This window comes from Pristiophorus japonicus, chromosome 16 (assembly GCF_044704955.1).
Source record: "Pristiophorus japonicus isolate sPriJap1 chromosome 16, sPriJap1.hap1, whole genome shotgun sequence".
Lineage (NCBI taxonomy): Eukaryota > Metazoa > Chordata > Chondrichthyes > Pristiophoridae > Pristiophorus > Pristiophorus japonicus.
The window spans coordinates 16,671,218-16,691,539 of NC_091992.1; the positions used below are offsets into that span (position 1 = coordinate 16,671,218).

A 20,322-nucleotide genomic window follows, 5' to 3' on the forward strand; every position below is an offset into this window, starting at 1 on the left:
AGCAGTGGCCCAGGAACTGTAGAGATGAACGGCTTGTTAATCTGTTTTTGGTTATATTAGCCTCATCTTGGCAGATGCCTAGAAGCAGATCCTCCTCTCTCAAAAAAGGGGAGAGAGAGATTACTTACAAAATTGAAAGCAAATCACAGATCCTACGTTATATTAACTGTATGTTTATTCAAACTTCTGCAGGTACAAGAAAACAAAAATAGCCTACTAAAAACTGAAGATTCCTGACTGAGAATAAACTGTGGTAAACACTTTGCTCCCAGAGAAGGTGTGGGTGATACAGGCCTGAACGAGTACCTCACCTCTCTCTCCATCACTGCCCCACCCAGCAACCTCACCTGTGGTCACTGCACTGCAGTCTCACCAACACAGTTACATCCTGATAAACATGCACATTTGCCCAAGTGGTGGTTAACAAACTAAGCCCCAAAGAACACGAGATTTTGATTGTTAACAAAAATAAATACAAAAAGAGACATTAGAAGGAACCAGTTTGTCTCTCTAATCTCTCCTGTCTTCCACCCTATCATAGACCTTCCCTTTTGTTCTTTCCTCCCCTCCCCCTTTTAGTGCTCCTTAAGAATCTGTTCATTTCAGACATTCACCAGTTCTGACAAAGGGTCACAGACCTGAAATGTTAACTCTCTCGCCACAGATGCTGCCTGACCCACTGAGATTTCCAGCGTCTTCTGGTTTTATTTCAGATTCCAGTTTCTGCAGTATTTTGCTTTTGTATTATATGTTATATTTGTAGGAACTTACTCAGTCAATCAGACTGATATTCTTTTAATTCATGAATGTAAAAACCTCAAACCCCCAACCTCTGCCACCTAGAAGGACAATGGTAGCTGGCGCATGGGAACACCACCACCTCCAAGTCACACACCATCCTGACTTGGAAATATATCGGCTGCTCCTTCATCATTACTGGGTCAAAATCCTGGAACTCCCTCCCTAACAGCACTGTGGGAGCACCTTCACCACACGGACTGCAGCGGTTCAAGGTGGCTCACCACCACCTTCTCAAAGGCAATTAGGGATGGGCAATAAATGCTGGTCTTGCCAGCAACATCCACATATCGTGAACTACTAATTTTAAAAATAACTAGCTCCTACATGACCGATTGCACAAGGAATCCTGTGATCAAGAGATTCCTGTTCATATTTCCTATACTGGGAGATTTTGTTAACTGCTTCTGGTTACTGACACCACAACATAACTGTCTCCTCACCATGACTTTAAAAAAAGAAAGAGTTTTTTCACCAATGTTTACTCGAGTAGTAAAATAAACCCCAAAAATACTAAATTGGGGTGATACGGAGGAAAACAATCCAGAAAGTCAAAATATAAATACATCCTTCTGTAAAAGTGCGAGTTATTACTTGGTGAATTGCCTCTCCTGCCATCAGCTATCCATTCCCTCGCCCCACAAACATCATCCTGATCCAACGTCACAAGATCATACAAGTAAAATAAGGTATTCCCTTCCATAAATAACATGGGATCCCAGTGGGGGGGGGGGGGGGGGGGGGGGGAAGAACTGCTTTTCATAATGGTATAAAGATTGATGGCGAGAGAATATTTGCCAACGAGGAATAGTAAACTATTTAGAGGTGGTTTCGAGGCTGTATAAACCATTCAAGACTCACTATTGTAGTTCATGTTGCCTAGACACCTGGCTAACACACTCAACCTCATTTATGCTCTGACCAAAAGGGCACTTTGTGGAATTCTATGTCTGGGTCAGACAGAATATTATCCAGGTTTTACTCTACTTTAAACACCAACTCAGAAATCCCAGTATTTAAGATAACTTGGCATGTTGGGATGAACGTTTTAACAGATGCACGTGATGTGACCAGGCGCTTCAACCATTTCCCTTGGCTTTCTGCTGAAAGGTGTCTGCTGCTTTACACTTTTGACATCTTTTTATAAATACTACAGAATAAAAATGCACTCAAGGCTAGTTACCATAGTTTCATTGCATCAACAAATCATCCTTGTCAGGACCAAAGACTGTTTGACCAGATTCTCAGGCATTTGAAGCCTTGTGTGTGGCCTCCTTATGCGAACTCCCTGCGGTAGGCCAGCCCCAATGGCTGGATCGTGATATTTTCATAGGTTTACACTTTAAGTCACCCGCTTCAAACTACAGTCCTCAAATTTGAAAGAAAAATTAGCATTAAAGAAATGATGCCTTAATGACTGCTCGCAACCTTGGTATCATATTGGACCCTGAAATTAGCTTTTGACCACATATCTGCAGCATAACCAAGACGTCCTATTTCCACCTCCATAACATCGCCCGTTTCCATCCCTGCCTCATCTCATCCGCTGCTGAAGCCCTCATTCCATGCCTTTGTTACCTCTAGACTTGGACTATTCCAACGCACTCCTGGCTGGCCTCCTACATTCTACCCTGCGTAAACTAGAACCGATCCAAAACTCGGCAGCCCGTGTCCTAACTCCCATCAAGTCCTGCTCACCCATCACCCACTATGCTCGCTGACCTAAATTGGTTTCTGAAAGGAAACCGTCCCGACGGCGTTCTGGTACCTCACCTACATGGCCATTCTTTTTGTGCAAGCTGACACAGCGAGTGCTGGCAGGCTTTGACCAGGGGTACGCTAGTTTTGTCCTTCCCAAAGGCCCACACGCAGGCATTTTCAACAGGAGTCACTGAACAACAGCTTGATAGCGCCTTTAACGCAGTAATACATCCCAAGACGCTTCACAGGAGTGTCAAGTCAAAAAATAAATTTGACACCGAGCCAGATAAGAAGAAATTGCAGCAGGTGACCAAAAGCTGTGTCAGAGTGTTAGGTTTTAAGGGACGTCTTGAAGGAGGGAAGAGGTAGAGAGGCGGAGAGGTTTAGGCAGGAAATTCTGGAGCTTGGGGCCTAGGCAGCTGAAGGCACGGAGAATTTGAAGAGCGCAGACATCTCTTGGGGGGGGGGGGGGGGGGAGGGGGCGGTTGTGGGGCTGGACGAGATTCTTCTTCTTAGGCAGTCTCTCAGAGTCTAGGATGACGTGCTTCCCCACACTAAGATGAGTTCTAAGGTGACTGATGAGACCAATGCGGGATCTACTGTCCTGATGGGGCACGTGGGGTGCTTGATTTGTCGTACGCCCCTTATGCTGTTTGTACTTGGCTTCCAAGTGCGCCCAACGAAGAGACTCTCAAGTGTTCTGCACCTTTAGTGGCCTTGGGCCTAGGATTCCGAAGAGTTGGTGGTGATGTTGCATTTTTTCAAGGAGGCTTTGAGAGTGTCCTTGAAGCGTTTTCTCTGCCCTCCTGGGGCTTGCCTGCAGTGTCGGAGTTATGAGGAGAGCGCTTGTTTCGGGAGTCGAGCAGAGCATGCGAACAATGTGGCCTGGCTACCGGAGCTGGTCGAGCGTGGTCAATACCTCGATGCTGGCCTGAGAAGAACACGGCATTGGTGCGCCTATCCTGCCAATGAATTTGCAGGATTTTGCGGAGGCAGCATTGGTGGTACTTCTTCAGTGCTTTGAGGTGCCTACTATATATAGTCCATGTCTCTGAAATATATAGGAAGGCGGGTATCACTACTGCTCTGTGCCATGAGCTTGGTGCCGGGTTTGAGGTCCTGATCTTCGAACACTTTTCCTCAGGCGATCGAAGGCTATACTGGCATACTGGAGGCGGTGTTGGACTTAGTCATCGATGTCGGCTCTTGCTGATAGTAGGCTCCCAAGGTATGGGAAGTGGTCTATAGCCCACTGACAAATACTTTCTTTTGATTTATTTCATGTCCATTATATATTTTTTTTTAAAAACACATCACAATTTTCATTTTCCCCCCCCAAAAATTATGAATTGGCATTATCCATTCAGGACACTTTCATAAATAGGTTTGGTCACTCTAAAGGCCAGTTAATTTTAAATTAAGCCAAACATGATCGCAACATATTTTGCCAAGAACAAAGTGATTATTTTTCCTTGGGTAAAATGAATTCATGCAACGATTGCAGACCATATAAACTGAACTTGATCCCCACTTTGAGCTGGTTTAGCCGACCTCAGCTACTGCTTCAATTAGCCCCAACATCTTGTGTACTGGGATGGAATCAGCCGCGTATCTTTATTAAAACTGTGGGTCTATGAGTGTTTGGCAAGGACAGGACAGTCTCCCTCACAGGTGAGCAGGCCACCCCACCCAGCCCAACCCCCCCTCCCGCCCCCCCCACTCCACCCCCTCCGTCCCACCACCAGCTTCCCCTCCGTCCTCCAGTTCATTGCACTCTTATGGCCCACTTCAGCAGGCAATCTGCCTCAAGACAACTCGACACAATTCTCACTCCAGGAGCCAGTCTGAATACAGTGTTTAAGATGGCACATAAAGATCTTCTCCGTTAGAACGAGACTGGACATGAATCAATAGCAGACAGAGATCAGTTCCAGCTCAGCTAACCACACAGCAGAACCCACACGCACATATCCTCTCACCATTTGTAAAATGAGCTTGGCATGTGGCCCCATTAAAAGCACACACCCAACATGCAAATTCTCAGAAGCTGCAGTAAAATCGAAAGAATATTGCGTGGCCAATCCCAGCGTGCTATTTTGCTTAAAGTAACCACACAACGAATGAATCCAGTCCTTGTAGATGCAAAAATGAACCAGAAGCTGCATTTGAATTTGTTCAATGAATAATTAAACATCGCAGCAGCCTCCAAAACCAATAATTTCCTGTGTAAAGCACTATTCTAAATATCAGACATCACTAGTAAAACGTACAGAATCGCAGAACACTCATTAGCAATGTGCACACCATTCCTAATTCTGCACGAGGAGCAATGTTTCTCTCCCACAGGGCACACTGGCACACCCCCACACCCCCCCCCCATTTCCAAGTTACAGGCTCCTCAAACCTGCTTTGCTAATTGCCGGTTCAGGAGAGGCCAGCTCTGCGAGGTGGAAGTTATCAGATCACGCACGCGAGACAATTGAGACATTTTTTTTTTTAAACCCCATCCAAAAACCGAGCAGAGTGGGTCTGGGAGCGAGCGGCCGCTGTCTGGTTTCGAGTCAGTGCGCGGGCCCAGAGCTGTACACAAGTCCCAACATTCACCCCACGAGAAGGAATCGTCTGCTGGGAACAACCCTCTCCAACCACACAATTATCGGCCGACAGCAAATACAACTCACTGCTCACGCAGGGCACAGGCAGTGTACAAAACTGTACCTGCTCCATTCGACCCCAGTTACCTCGAAACTGCACAGACATTAAATTAGTAGGATGGTCACCCGTAGGCAAATACTTTCAGCTGAAATTCTTCCTAACCCTCATTGCAACACCATCACCACTCATCCGGTATGGTTCCTCCCCTGAAGAGGCTGCATAGTTTGAGTCATTCACCTTTATAAGGGTTTTAAAAAAAAAAGAGAGAAAATGATGCAAGTACAATCTTTGAGATCAGGTTTTAATACTTTTTAGGCCTGTACTTGCATTTAGGCCCTTCCCCTTCAAAAAAAGAGAAACATTTATACCATGTCAGAACAGCACCAGATCATTTTAAACCAGCAACTCAGACTTTGAATTACCAACCTCAGTCATGTCGTGATAGGGGAACTAGACCTCCCTCCATCTTATTGGGGGGGGTGGGGGAAATGGCAGGGGGCGATGAAGGCAATAAACTGGAGGCCTCGATGCCTTGCTTCAGCGGCCCCAGCACCCGTGGATCATCCCACTTTCACAGTCAGGGGTGCCTGCACCAGCCTAATCAAGCAAGAAGGAAAAAAAAAAAGGAAAAAACCCCAAAAGTGACGACTAAAGTCCCTTCTTTCATTTAAATTAGGAAACTCTCAGCTACCTAGTGAGTTTTTGACCCCTCTAATAGGATCACGCCGGAGTTTTGAGTTCCGGAGCTGCACCCCACCTGAACCAGTTTGGTGAGCCGGTCGTTGTTATTGGAGAAGCGGAGTGTTTTCGCAACAACAACTTGCATTTATACAGCACCTTTAAATGTAGAAAAGGTCGCAGTGTGCTTTACTGAGGCAAGGGTCGTGGGTCCTGGCTGATGGCAACTTATTTTAATGATTGCATCTTCCAGGAAAATAAATTAACAGCAACTATCATCTGCCGGCCAATTGGGGCCGAACTACAATGCACTTGTGCCATGGAACAGGAGACCCGCCAAATATCAGTGACTGCTCTCCAAAAGTACTTCATTTAGTTGTGAAGCACTGGTTATGGAAGCTAACACCGCAGGCAATTGCACACAGCAAGCTCCCACAGACAGCAAAATGATGAAGGACCAACTTTGGCGGTGTTGGTTTGAGGGGGGGGGGGGGGGGGGGGAAATGTTGGCCAGGAAACCTGGGGGACTCCCCTGCTCTTCCTTTGAGTAGACCTGCAGGATCTTTCACATCCACCCGAGGGGGCAGACAAGGCCTCAGTTTAACGCCGGATCCAAAAAGACAATAGAGCACTCCCTCAGCACTGCAACAAATGCCCAGAAATCCCAGTCGGAAGCCTCCGACCTAAATAATTTATACGCATGTACCTGATGGTCCGGGAGGTTCAGAGACTTCTGGTCCTGGGCCTCTACGTGAAGGCCTGCGTGGAGGCCCATGTATTCCAGGGACTTGGTCGCTTCGTATGCGTCCCTGGGATCACATGGGCCAGCCCAACCAATCCAAGTAGGGGTGATTCCAGAAGTATGAATGGGAATACCCCCAAATACCAGTGGGGGCCACGAATTCAGGGCCAAAGTGTCCACCTAGATTGTGGGCTGAAGTCTGCAGTAGAGTTTGAACTTTCAAGCTTATGACTCAGGAGAGCGTGCAACCAAGCTGAACCTTGAGAGAAACTAAATAAGGCCAAAATAAATCAAAGATAATTTTCCGCAAGCTTAGCCATTTTGTTTAAAAATAAAATAAGAGGGACCAGAAAATACTGCTCATTTGCTTACTCCCGAGTTATTAGGTCTGCTTTAAATGGAACATCGGAGATTCTGACAGCAAAGATAGCTTGTATTCAAAGTTACTTGATACCATTCCATGATTCTTACAGCACGGAAGACGACCATTCGGCCCATCGAGCCCGTGCCGGCTCTGTGCAAGAGCATCTCAGCTAGCCCTACTCCCCCACCCTTTCCCATAGCCCTGCACATTTTTCTCTCGGGTATTTAGACAATTCCCTTTTGAAAGCAGTGATCGAGTCTGCCTCCACCACCCTCAGAGGCAGTGAATTCCAGATCCTAACCACTCGCTGCGTAAAAAAGTTTTTTCCCCCCCTTATGTCACCTTTGGTTCTTTTGCCAATCCGTCCTCTGGTTCTCGATCCTTCCGCCAATGGGAACAGTTTCTCTCTGTCCAGACCCCTCGTGATTTTGAACACCTCTATCAAATCTCCTCTCAAGCTTCTCTGCTCCAAGGAGAACAACCCTGGCTTCTCCAGTCTATGAACGTAACTGAAGTCCCTCATCCCTGGAATCATTCTCGTAAACCTTTTCTGCACCTTCTCCAAGGCCTTCACATCCGTCCTAAAATGCGGTGCTCAGAATTGGACACAATGCTCCAGTTGAGGCTGAACTAGTGTCTTATATAGGTTAGTCATAATTTCCACTTTTGTACTCTATACCTCTATTTATGAAGCTTAGGATCCTGTAAGCTTTTTTTTTTTAAAAACTGCTTTCGCAATCTTCCCTGCTACCTTCAATGATTTGTGCACATCTATCCCTAGGTCTCTCTATTCATGCACTCCATTTAGGATTTGATAGTTCCCAATAGGAAAGGCTACCTGTGGATTAAGCAATGCCAGTGCCCCTCCCTAGCAATGTTGTTTGCAGCTAGGTAAAGTGTTCCAACACAATGACAGCAGTTTGTCAGTGACACAGCCAGGTTACTTCTTAAAATCGTTAAACTAACTTCCTCTTTTTTTGTTTGGACAACTGTTAATTTATTAAATTTGATGAAATCTAAACTGCTTTTTTTCCAAGCACTTCCTCTTCCTGTGTGTCAATTACTGGTAAGATATCTGGGTTGAAACTGACTGACCAACATCCAGTACTCCTTCCCCAGTCTTTTTTAAAAAAACTAGAATCAGCCCATAAAACTGATCTCAAAAAATTCTGTTCAAATATCAAATCAGTTATCAGCTGTGGCTTAGTACCTTCGCTTCTGAATCAGAAAGTTGTGGGTTCGAGTCCCACTCCAGGGACTTCAGCACAAAAACAAATCTAGGCAGACACTCCAATGCAGTGCTGAGGGAGTGCTGCACTGTCGGAGGCGGTGTCTTTCAGATGATAGAGCAGATGGGTCCTCAGTTTGTCAGGTGGATGTAAAAGATCCCATGGCATTATTTTGAAGAGCAGGGGAGTTCTCCCCAATGTCCTGGCCAATATTTATACCTCAAAACATCACTTTTTAAAAAAAAACCATCTCGTCATTATCACATTGCTCTTTGTGGGAGCTTGCTGTGCACAAATTGGCTGCCTCATTTCCCACATTACAACAGCGACTACACTTCAAAAAGTACATCACTGGCTGTAAAGCATTTTGGTCCCATGGTTGCGACAGGCGCTATATAAATGCAAGTCTTTCCTTTTTTGCAAAAAGTCATCCACTTTGGAGTATTGTTCTAACCTTACAGAAAATCTTCACTTTTGTCACCCTAGACAAGATTAAACATTCAAGCCAAAAAGAGGACCAAGCAGTTGAAGGGAAATACAGTCATGAATAAAATGAGACTGCCAGAGTAATATCAGTTTCAATCAGGGCTGGAGTTTCTCTTGCAAAGAACTGGCAAAGTCTTTCCGCCCTCCACAAATACCTGGGTGTTTACATTCCATTACTGAGGGAGTGTTGCAGCATTTTTGTAATGGGTTCTGCATCACTGCCTTTAAAAGCACTCATCGCCAAGCTTCTTGTATTAAACAAGTTCAACGACAACATTTAAAAAAAAAAAGAAATACAGGAGTGCTGTTCAAACGGGCAGGAGGATATTGTTCAAGAGATTAACGTTCGGGACTTTCTGTGCAAATCAGAGGATCCAGTTCAACTTGCTCAGCAAAATTTCAGAAGCGCGCACGAAATGCTGCACGGAGATGGGTCGGTATTGCCTCAACGTCCAAGTGGGTTGAATGAAACACAAGATCTGACTGTATATCATGTGACTGGCACCGTGGCAATGCCACACAGTGTGCTTGACAGAAAATTACCGCAATTTAAACTGCATCATTTTCAAGTAACATTACGCCAATGGGTCCCACAAAGGGAGCAAGAGAAGGATTCCGCTCTCCTTTGGTTGCCGATTATTCTCGGGCCACTGAATGTGGCTTCTTAATCCTACCCCCCTCTTCGATATATATGCAACCCTTTTATTTTCATAGGAATGAAACTTCAACATGGGGTGAGGTGTGTGCCAGAGAACCCACGCTTATTTGGAAGGAAGGGAGGAGGGAGGGAAAGATTTTGCCCTAAAAAGGAAAAAAAAAAATGAAATTAAAAATAGACTGGGCTGCAGCCCAACGTCCTGCTGGTGACCTGTGGAGTCCAAGTGATTGATACCCAACACTTGGATCATACCCCGATCACGAGGAGCATCATCAGGTGGACAGTCAGTCAGTCAATTCTCCGCACTGGTGGTAGTCGTCTGAGCAAACACTCAAATCGAATGCTCTACCCAGGCCTCGTCTCTCGAGAGATTTGAAGCCAAACTGGATCAAATAGGTCAACCTCCGCAAAATATCCAAACTCAGACTTCCAACAGCTTGACAAAGGGGGCATTGGCAGAGCGATGGAAGGACGTGACTAAAGTGGAGGTTGAACCTCCCCATTCGTTATGAAGCTATATTTTAAATAGCTATGTACTGGGGACTGCGAGTCACTTTAAATTTTGGTCACTGCTACAGTCAGTATTCAGCTCCAAATAAACAAGCCACTGTGGATGAGATTCACGGCTTTTGTGTGCAATCGAACAGACAGGGCATTCTTCCATGTGCTTTGTTCTGGAGATAGTCCAATAAAATACTGCAGACTCCCAACGTGCCTCCTGTTTGGCAACCTATATTCGATTTTGAAAGATATAGTTCCGAGTTGATTTTATTTCTGGTCCTACTCAAGACGCACACCACGAGTTTCTCATGAAGCGTGCTCTCAGTTCATCTGTTTTTTCCCGAAGCTATCAAGATAGGAGCTAGAGACTCCACTTACCGGATATTGTATGGACACAGCTCCTGGTTTATCAATAGAGTGCAGTGTTGTCCATTGTGTTATTTTGTATACAAGGAGGGGGCAGAAGTGCAAATTGTGCTTTCAACACAGTAAAACGTCCCAAGGCGCTACACAGGAGCATTATCAAACAATATTCGACAGCGAGCCACAATGATATGAAGACTGGTTTGGTCAAAGAGGTAGATTTTAATGAGCATCTTAAAAGGAGGAGAGATTCAAGAAGGGAATGCCAGAACTCAGGGCCTAGGCACCTGTTGACACGGCCTCCAATGGTGGAGTGATAAAATAATCGGGGCTGCACTAGGGGTCAGAATTGGAGTAAATACCGAGAGTATTGGAGTGTAACACCACGTCGTATTGGCCAGAAGGGAAAGGTTGAATTCCTTGTTGGTACTAAGTTAGATACTCAGCAAGGGCAGGAGTTGGCCTCAATCCCCAAGCTGGGGAAAAGGGGGAAAGAGAAGGAGGACAACAGAACCCCCAGGGTTCCTTGCTTACTGCTCTCCCAGTGATCCCTGCTGGAGAGTGAATTGGGCTTGACCACGATGCCCTTAATGCTTCAATTAGCCACTGATGCTCACTGTCCAGCCTCACACAAAGGGACACTTGAACCAGGTACTTGGGAATCTGTCGCCAGCCGCAGACCATAACACAGCAAGAGTCAACCCTAAGGAGACGATGGAGGGGCGGGGAGGAATTATTAATTTATTAACCCAGCAGAGATTTTTTTTTTTTTTAAATCACAACGCAAGAGATCTTCTATTTACTGATTCTGTTTCCCAACAACATGCTTTCAGATCCATCAGGTGTAGCTTCCCATTGACACCAATGTTAGGAAGCTTGCAGGCTAAAAGGTATCTTTGCAGGCGTCAACATCATAGGCTCAATTTCCCCCAGTGATTTGCGGCGTTTTTTGGAGCAGGCTGCTTTTTCTGGCCTAATTTAAAAATCCACAGTTTCCCCAATCAATTTGCTCCAGCGTAACTCAGTTAGTTATGATTTTTTTCTTTTAGGTACATTTTTTTTTTCTTCCAAAGGGGGCGTAACCAGCCACCTACACCAATTCTGGCCATTTAGTGAACTTTGGCCAGCTGATCGTTACTCCATTTCTGCTTAGGCCAGCGTATGTGGCCTCTCCAGAAAACCCGCGAAGAGTTAAAGAAATCGGCGCAGGTAAGTAAATCAGAGGCCATTCGGCCTGGGCTAGGGGCGGGAAGCGGAGCGGACTGGGAAGGCACTCGGGGTCAGGAGTGGGTCGGCGGGAGGGAGCGGACGGACCGGCAAGCCCTTCGGCCTGGGCTAGGGGCAGGGAGCGGAGCGGGAAGGCACTCGGGGCCAGGGTCCACGGGAGAGGGAGCGCTTCTCTGTAAACCCTGTAGTATAGAAATTTAAAACTGCGCACTTACCTTAAGCTGCTGTGCCCGCTTGAGATCCCGGTCCCAGTCTGGAGGCCTCTCGATTGCCAACTCGGAGCTGTACTGCACATGCGCGTCCATTGCAGCGACGTCAAAAACAGACGTTTTTTTTCCCTGCGCATGCGCAGAAGGCCCGGCTGCATTTTTCGGCACAGGCAGCAGGCTCTCCCCCCACCCCGAGGCGACTGGGCACGCTGTGTGGCTCCAGATTGCAGTATAAAGATCGGGGAAAGTTAGTACAACAATTTCTGGCCCTAAAAACCCGGCGTAACTCTGGCAATACGCCAGAAAATGAGCTTGGGCAAAATTGAGCCCCATGTGTCCACCATTTGACTGAAACAGAAGAGGTCTTAAAACAGTGATTTAAAGAAGGAGAGGGCTGTATCCATGGAACCACCTTAGTCCTCTGCGTAAAACGCAGATCATTCCCGTGAGATCAGCAAATGGTCCTTTTTGGGCAGTTTCTGATCAGCCTCGGGGCTAAATGTAAAACAAAGAAGGGTGGGGGATGCTCACATTCAATGATAGAGAGGTGGATATTTTCTGAAAGTCTCACTGAGATTCCGGGGTAAAATAACAGTGCGCCAGGAACAAAAAAAGAAAGCACCGATAGTGAAAGATGTCACGGTCAGGAAATGGAACACTTACTCCATTGAGCACGTCCAGGTCAGGTACAACATTGCCAGATGGGGTACGGTAGCATCACGGTTATGTTACTGGACCAGTAACCCAGAGGCCTGGACTAATGATCCAGAGACACGAGTTCAAAATCCCACCACGGCAGCTGGGGAATTTAAATTCAGTTAATTAAATAAATCTGGAATAAAAAGCTAGTCTCAGTAATGGTGACCATGAAACTACCAGATTCTCAAAAACTCATCTGGTTCGCTAATGTTCTTTAAGGGAGGGAAATCTGCTGTCCTTACCCGGTCTGGCCTATATGTGACTCCAGACCCACAGCAATGTGGTTGATGCTGAATTGTCCTCTGAAATGGCCTAGTAAGCCAGCCACTCAGTTGTATTCATCACCACCGTCTCGAGGGCAGTTAGAAATGGGCAATAAATGCTGGCCTTGTCAGCGACAGCCACATCCCGTGAATGAATACCAAAAAAAGATGAACAGCAAAGTGTCTGCTGAAACTTGAGTGTCATGTATCCTACATGGCTACTGTTGGTACTATCACAAGGTGTGCCACCAGAGGGCACAGCAGTGGGAGACTCGTAGGTTACCTGTACAGGTCTGCCTGGCCTAGTATAAAAAGCAGGCCAAGGCAGGCCACCAGGTGTGATCCTCACTCTGGAGTTAACTAATGAAGGACTAAGGCCACTACAGTTCAAGTACAACACACTACCTCGTGGAGTCATTACTAGAACATCTAGGGACACTACACAGATCACCTCCACTTTTCACACCATTAAGAACGAAAATTTGGCATCAGCATACGTCAGATTATAGGTGCCTGTGCTGCAGGCCGAGATCCACTGGGAAGCGGATTGAGTGTAACCAAACACGTCCTCAGAACCGGGAGAGAATTTTCAACCACTGGATATAAATCTTGAGAGATGAAAGGACAATGAGTTCGTTAATCACTGCTCCACCCAGGTCCCTAAAAACTAGGGTGAACTTTTGCACATATCAGATTGAAAAATGTCAATGTTGGGAGAAGAAAATACCATCACTTTGGCCACTCAGCTCCAGCATTATTTAGGAAGGATTTGAAGGCCTTAGAGAGAGGGCGCAGAAAAGATTTACATGAATGGTTCCAGGGATGAGGGACTCCAGTTACGTGGATAGACGGGAGAAGCTGAGGTTGTTCTCCTTAGAACAGAGACGACTAAGAAGAGATTTGAGAGAGGTGTTCACAATCATGAAGGGATCTGGACAGAGTAGATAGAAACTGTCCCCATTAGCAGAAGGGTTAAAAACCAGAGGACACAGATAGAAGGCGATTGGCAAAAGAACCAAAGGCGACATGAGGGAAAACATTTTTACGCAGCGAGTGGTTAGGATCTGGAATGCGTGGCCTGAAAGGGCGGTGGAGGCAGACTCAATCACAGCTTTCAAAAGGGAATTGGCTAAGTAGCTGAAAGAAAAAACTGTGCAGGGCTACAGGGAAAGGACAGGAAAGAGCTGAGGTGCTCTTGCAGAGAGCCAGCACGGGCGCGACAGGCCAAATAGACTTCTTCCATGCTGTAACCCATTCTTTGATTCTGGCTCCCAGGTCAGGGACAGCATATGTTAAGACACAGAATAACATTTCCCTCAACATCTCATAATCCCGGCCTCAAAAAAGCACTCTCTCTACTACACCAATGTGGCATGTCCCACATCAGCCATCCTCAAAGTCTTAGGAAGATTGCCAATTTAGTGCTGAATTATAGGGTCGTCTCATTCCCATTGGGCTCAAGGCTGACAACGCCCAAAGTAACTTAATGTCGGGTCAGATTATTGGTCAACAGTGGAATGGGAGAACCTCAAACCATCAACTTTAGCTGGATTCAGACTCCACACCCAGTAATGAAGAGACAGCCTGTAAGGCCAACCAATTTTAACAAATGGGCTGGTAAAGAAATTCAGGAAGATGATCTTATTTTGATGTTTTACAGCAATCAAAAAGTGGGTGGGGATATGAGAGTAAAGCAAATATTGTACATCATCTTCATAGGCAGTCCCTCAAAATCAAGGAAGACTTGCTTCCACTCTAAAAGTGAGTGGTCAGGTGACTGTACAGCCCAATACAGGAATTACAGTCTCTGTCACAGGTGGAACAGACAGTGGTTGAGGGAAAGGGTGGGTGGGGAGTCTGGTTTGCCGCACGCTCCTTCCGCTGCCTGCGCTTGATTTCTGCATGCTCTTGGCGACGAGGCTCGAAGTGCTCAGCGTCCTCCCGGATGCACTTCCTCCACTTAGGGCGGTCTTGGGCCAGGGATTCCCAGGTGCCAGTGGGGATGTCGCACTTTATCAAGGAGGCTTTGAGGGTGTCCTTGAAATGTTTCCTCTGCCTACCTAGGGCTCGCTTGACGTGTAAGTTGCTCAGAGTAGAAATATTGTACAGGAGTGTGATTCAATGACTGAATGCAGAGACGGTTCCAACAAGGTGCACTCAGTACCTTCTCCAGTACTTCGTCATTAGCATTACTCATGACCATGGCATTCAAAATGTTCATTTAACATTAACATGATGCTTAACCTTCTGGACCAGATCCAAGAGGCAACATCCAGTAGTAGAAGTGATACCGGTGCTGCTGGCAAGGAGGGCGAGCCTTACCGCCCCGCCCACAAACACACACCCAACCCCACTCAAGCGTCTACCAGTCTAGTCACTATCCACCCAAGTTTCCAGTTAAATGAAATTATTCTGTGACCACTTTTCAAAGGGGCTGGGGCCGGCTCTCCCGGAGATTTCTCGCTGGGCGGGCTCGCAGCTTTCAACCATATGAACTTGGAAAGTTGCAAGCAAAAAGCCATCCAGGCCCTGAAATAACAGAGTTAAGGAACCAGAGATAACCGCAAGTCGAAACAATGGGCTTTGAATGCACGGTGGTGACTTCGCTGCTATACTCCTCTCAAAACACAAACTCTTCATGTAATTAAGCACCAACTAATCTCTACCCCGAACGATCTCGTACATATATATTTTTTAAGTGCAAAATAAATATTGCACAACAAAATCCAGTGGTTTGCAATTTTTTTTTTTAAAAAGATGCTTTAAAAAAAATTATCTCGCAGTCCTGCAGATTCAGACCTTGCATCAAACTATATTGGGAATTTAAAAATGTGGAACATCTCCTAACCTGTGCGATACATTTCATAAAACGTTAACATTTCCAACTAAAAAAACAAGAGACTTTTCAAGCAAGAGAAACTCACTTGTTTGCACCTTAAAGAAATAACATTTGCAGACAGATTTAAATTGAAACCGTGTTGAATTGTTCCCGGGCATATCATTCCACGAGATGTCATTGAAGTTTCCAATTGATTTCAGACATTTTTTAAATCGATGCGGATTAATAGTTTACCTGCAATCTGATCTCGTGTGCCTGTATAAGTGAAACAAAATATTGCGGCATTTTTTTTTGCTTTTTAAAAATTAAAAATCTCGCAGCAGTCCTGCAGATTTTGCATTAAGTTAGGAGTTGCTAATGTGTTGCCCTGCCAGCTCTCCCTCTGTCTGCTCACTGATACAATGTTCCGAAGCGCTCGGTTTGCACCCACCGTGTGTGGAGCGGCTCCTGCTCGGGATGGGAAGCCGGGCTCATCCTGTTCCAGCAGTCGGCTCTCCGCTCCGCCCGGGGACAGCAGCCAGGCGCCGGGCGTGGGGCTGGGGCTGGGGGGCAGCCCCGAGTCAGGGCTATCCAGCACCCGCTCCCCCAGCCGCTTCGGTTCCACCAGGGGGCCGTTCACCTCCTGCAGGTTCAGACTGCCCACCATCCTCGCTGCTTTTCCAACAATCTGACCTCTTGGTGCGTGTTATTTTTGGTTTAAAACTTTAAAAATATTGCAAAAAACCACTAAAATGTTGCAAAAAAACACTAAAATGCAAAAAAAACCCACTAAAATGTTGCAAAAAAAATTCCAGTGGTTTGCAATTAGTTGCAAAAAAAATATTTTAAAAACAATAATAATCTGGCTGCACTCGTGCAGATTTTGCTACTCTGCTGCCCAGCCAGCTCCCTCGATCAGACCCTGCGGTGGGTTGAGCAGGAGTTTCACCAACATTCAAACCTCTCCCCGGCTCATTGTTTCTGGGAAGCTGTGACTTTGAGCAAAGAGGCTGGAGCAAAAAGAACCGCCTGTAATCTCCAGCCGCCCTCGCTGGTTGGTCGGGCCCAGGGTTCATTGTGTGGGTTGGGCCAACAAATTAAAAAAAACTTTGAACTTGGGACAACCCACAACAAACTTGCTGCACTTACAAAGAGACGCAGCCATCGTATCAATTGACCCACTGTGCCGCCCCTCTCTCTCTCAGCCCCCGCATACTTTGCAAGCTGCATGCTTGCTCTCAGAGAACAGATGCATGAATTTTTCACATTATTTTTAAAGGGCTATTTAAGGGGGGCGGGGGGTCACGATGGAATATTTATAAACTAGGCGGGGTATTTGTGTGCATGGGGAGGGGGCAACAGTGCACGCCAATGGGAGGGGGGTGGGAGATGTGTTACAGATATATACACACACACAAGGCATATTATTTTTTGGGGGGTGGGGTTATGATTGAAGCATCAAATCCCGCTCACCCATCACCCTCTGTGCTCACTGACCTACATTGGCTCTTGGTTAAGCATCACTTCGATTTTAAAATTCTCATCCTTATTTTCAAATCCCTCCATGGCCTCGCCCCTCCCTATCTCTGTAATCTTCTCCAGCCCCACAACCCCCCGAGATGTCTGCGCTCCTTTAATTCTGCCCGCTTGAGCATCCCTGATTATAATCGCTCAACCATTGGTGGCCGTGCCTTCTGTTGCCTAGGCCCCAAGCTCTGGAACTCCCTCCTAAACCTCTCTGCCTCTCTTTCCTCCTTTAACACGCTCCTTAAAACCTACCTATTTGACCAAGCTTTGGTCATCTGCCCTAATTTCTCCTTATGTGGCTTGGTGTCAGCTTCTGTGTTATAACACTCCTGTGAAGCGCCTTGGGACGTTTTACTACGTTAAAGGCGCTATATAAATATAAGTTGTTGTTGTTGGTTGAAATAACCTCAAACACATTGCACTCCTGAGAAAGGATTTTCATCGCAGCAGACAGTGTTGGAGTGAATCCAGATTAAAATATCAGTGTTCCAGCTCACTGGACCTTTCAACCACATTTAACATGTCTAGATTCATTGTGTTCTAAATCTTCTTTGATTTGACTTTACATTGTTTTGAGATATTTGCTTTAGGATTAGGTTAAACCTTGACAGATTTTACTGCAGTTTTCCTTTCAGTGATTTAAAGGACCATTGTTGTATAATCACTATTAGTGTGGTACTGATCATTTAACCATCAATCTACCTATTAGGCTGGATTTTCAGGTCTTCTGCACTACGTTTCTCGCCGCAGAGCGGCAGCGATGAGGTGTTCTGGCCGGGCAGTCAGCCTCCAGTGCCCCCGCAGCGATCCTTGGCTCCAGTTTTGCGGTGCGGAGCAGCACTGCCCGGAAGAGCTGCGTCGGTGTGCAATGCCCCCGGTCGCGACACCAGTGCGAGTTTGGACTATTGCCCGACCCGTCTGCCATAAAACGCACCCTGCAGTGAACGCATGGGAAATCGGGCGGTCCAACCATCCTGTCGACAAAGAGGTAAGTAATGGACTCCTCAGGTAAGTGTAATTATTTTATCTTTTATTTTATTTTTTGCGATTGGCGTGGGCAATATTTTGGGCATGTTTTTGTGGGGTTTTTTAGGTTCCCCCCTCCCTCCGCCCCCCCTTAGGCATCTCTCGGAGCGCTCCCGGCCCAGCTCTTTAGCTCGGGAGTTTCCCATCCTAGCGCCCCAAAAGAGGTGTACAACGCCTCCCTTAGCGCTGCGACCCCCTGACTCAGGGCCCCAACTGCCCAAACTTACCTGCTGAGGTGCAAACTGTTCCCGGGCACTAACTCTCCTGCCCCGCCACCATTATCGCCCCAAAAACATCAGAGCCAAAAATCCAGCCCAAACTCTATAACTGTTTTTAAAAATCAGAGTGGCACTTTGCTACCCTGCCAGTGCTCCCATTCGCAAGTAGGCGTTGCCAAGCAAGTTGCCGATTTTTCTTTTCAAACTATATTTACCTACAGTACAGTAAATGAAACCATAAACGATCATATTGGTTTTGTGGTCACTCTTGTTAATGTAGTGACAGAATACCTATACACGGGGGAACACCGGACCACTTCTGCTAAGAACACAAGCTTGCCAGTGTACAATTTCTTTAGACGCACCAACATCAGTGTCCTCGTCCTGGCCAACATCCCCAACATCGAAGCACTGACCACACTTGATCAGCTCCGCTGGACAGGCCACATAGTTCGCATGCCAGATACGAGGATCCCAAAGCAAGCGCTCTACTCGGAACTCCTTCACGGCAAATGAGCCAAAGGTGGACAGAAGAAACATTACAAGGACACCCTCAAAGCCTCCCTGATAAAAGTGCAACATCCCCACTGACACCTGGGAGTCCCTGGCCAAAGACCGCCCTAAGTGGAGGAATTGCATCCGGGAGGGCGCTGAGCACCTCGAGTCTCGTCGTCGAGAGCATGCAGAAATCAAGCGCAGGCAGCGGAAAGAGCGTGCGGCAAACCAGTCCCACCCACCCTTACCCTCAACGACTATCTGTCCCACCTGTGGCAGGGACTGTGGCTCTCGTATTGAACTGTTCAGCCACCTTAGGACTCATTCTAGGAGTGGAAGCAAGTCTTCCTCGATTCCGAGGGACTGCCTATGATGATGATGATTTCTGGCTATTGAATTTTGAATTGTTAACCAACTTTGATGTATTTTTTTTTAAACGTAGAATCAACAGAAATCAGTGTATGCAAAACCTCTTCAAAAACACAAATATTTCCCCCTCCCTCTTTTATATCCGTCTCCGCCCTACTTCATTCCTTCACCAAGAAAGAACTTGTCTTTATACAGATCCACCATCATCAAAGCATCACACCCAATGGAGTGCTTTTGGCAGGCAGCCACTATTGCTATGTAATCATCTCTGGAAACCAATTTACGCACAACAAGATTTCGCAAACAACAATTGCGATAAATTACCAATTAATCTGTTTTGGTTGGGGGATAAATACTGGCCAGGACACAAAGAGAACGGCCCTCCATCTCAACAGGCAGACTGGGTTTCTGTTTAGTATTTCCTCCACAAGTGGGACAGATAGTCGTTGAGGGTAAGGGAGGGTGGGACTGGTTTGCCGCACGCTCTTTCCGCTGCCTGCGCTTCTCGGCCTTTTGGCTAAGATCATGCGTAACTGACCTGACAGGGGAGTAACCATGACCCCAAGGTGGTTCTCCCTGGATCAGGAAGGTATATGCTTGCTTTTTGGAAATAGGAGGTGGGTGGGGTGGCTTGACCCATCCACCTCCACGGAGGTGTGTGAGGGGCCTGACCCATCCACCTCCATGGCACGAACCTGGTATTGCAGTACTTCCAGGAACGGTGCAGTGGCTCTAGGCCTTTTGGCTAAGAGCATTGGCGCAGAGTGATCCTTGATGTGTGCAAGGTGACCTCTGGCGTTTGTGATTTGACAAAGAATTGGAAAGATTGGCAACGAATTAAAAAAAAAAAAAAAAATTCCTCCAAAAGACGGCACGTCAGGCAATGCAGCACCCCTCGGTGCTGCACTTAAGTTTCAGCCGACACGACGTGTGCAAATCTTGAAATGGAGCGCGAGTCCGAGATGAGAGAGCTAGCACTGAACCAAGCTGACATTTGAGAGGACGAGGCGAGTCGAACTTCTGTCGGTCTGTATCGGGACCGATCAAGAGCTAGTTTATTGGCGGTGTCTGACAGTGGAGGGTGAGTTGAAATCATGCCCCTCATTTTCCATTGTTCACATTGAGTGGAGGGAGCACCTCGCCTCAGAGAGTGTGATTGGGAAATTGATTATGATCATAAGAAATTGACAGGCATCTGAAGACCTGTCCCACACCATGATGGCTGGAGCACCATAACTAAACACTTGCTCTCCTGCCATGTTATCCCTTGGGGCAGGCAAAGAAAAGTGAAAAAAA

General features: G+C 46.6%; 1 protein-coding gene and 1 pseudogene across 1 annotated transcript in view; one reads left to right on the plus strand and one right to left on the minus strand.

Annotated features, from left to right (window-relative positions):
* The window catches only part of rflnb (refilin B), a 28,391-nt gene extending 12,022 nt beyond the window's left edge, over nucleotides 1-16,369 (minus strand). Inside the window, exon 1 of the mRNA XM_070858062.1 lies at nucleotides 15,843-16,369. Coding sequence (XP_070714163.1) covers nucleotides 15,843-16,058 — 216 coding nt within the window. The 5' untranslated portion in view covers nucleotides 16,059-16,369. The remainder of the gene's footprint in view (nucleotides 1-15,842) is intronic.
* Nucleotides 16,370-19,523: 3,154 nt separating this feature from the next.
* Nucleotides 19,524-19,758, plus strand: LOC139227295 (U2 spliceosomal RNA; annotated as a pseudogene).
* The last annotated feature ends 564 nt before the right edge of the window (nucleotides 19,759-20,322 follow it).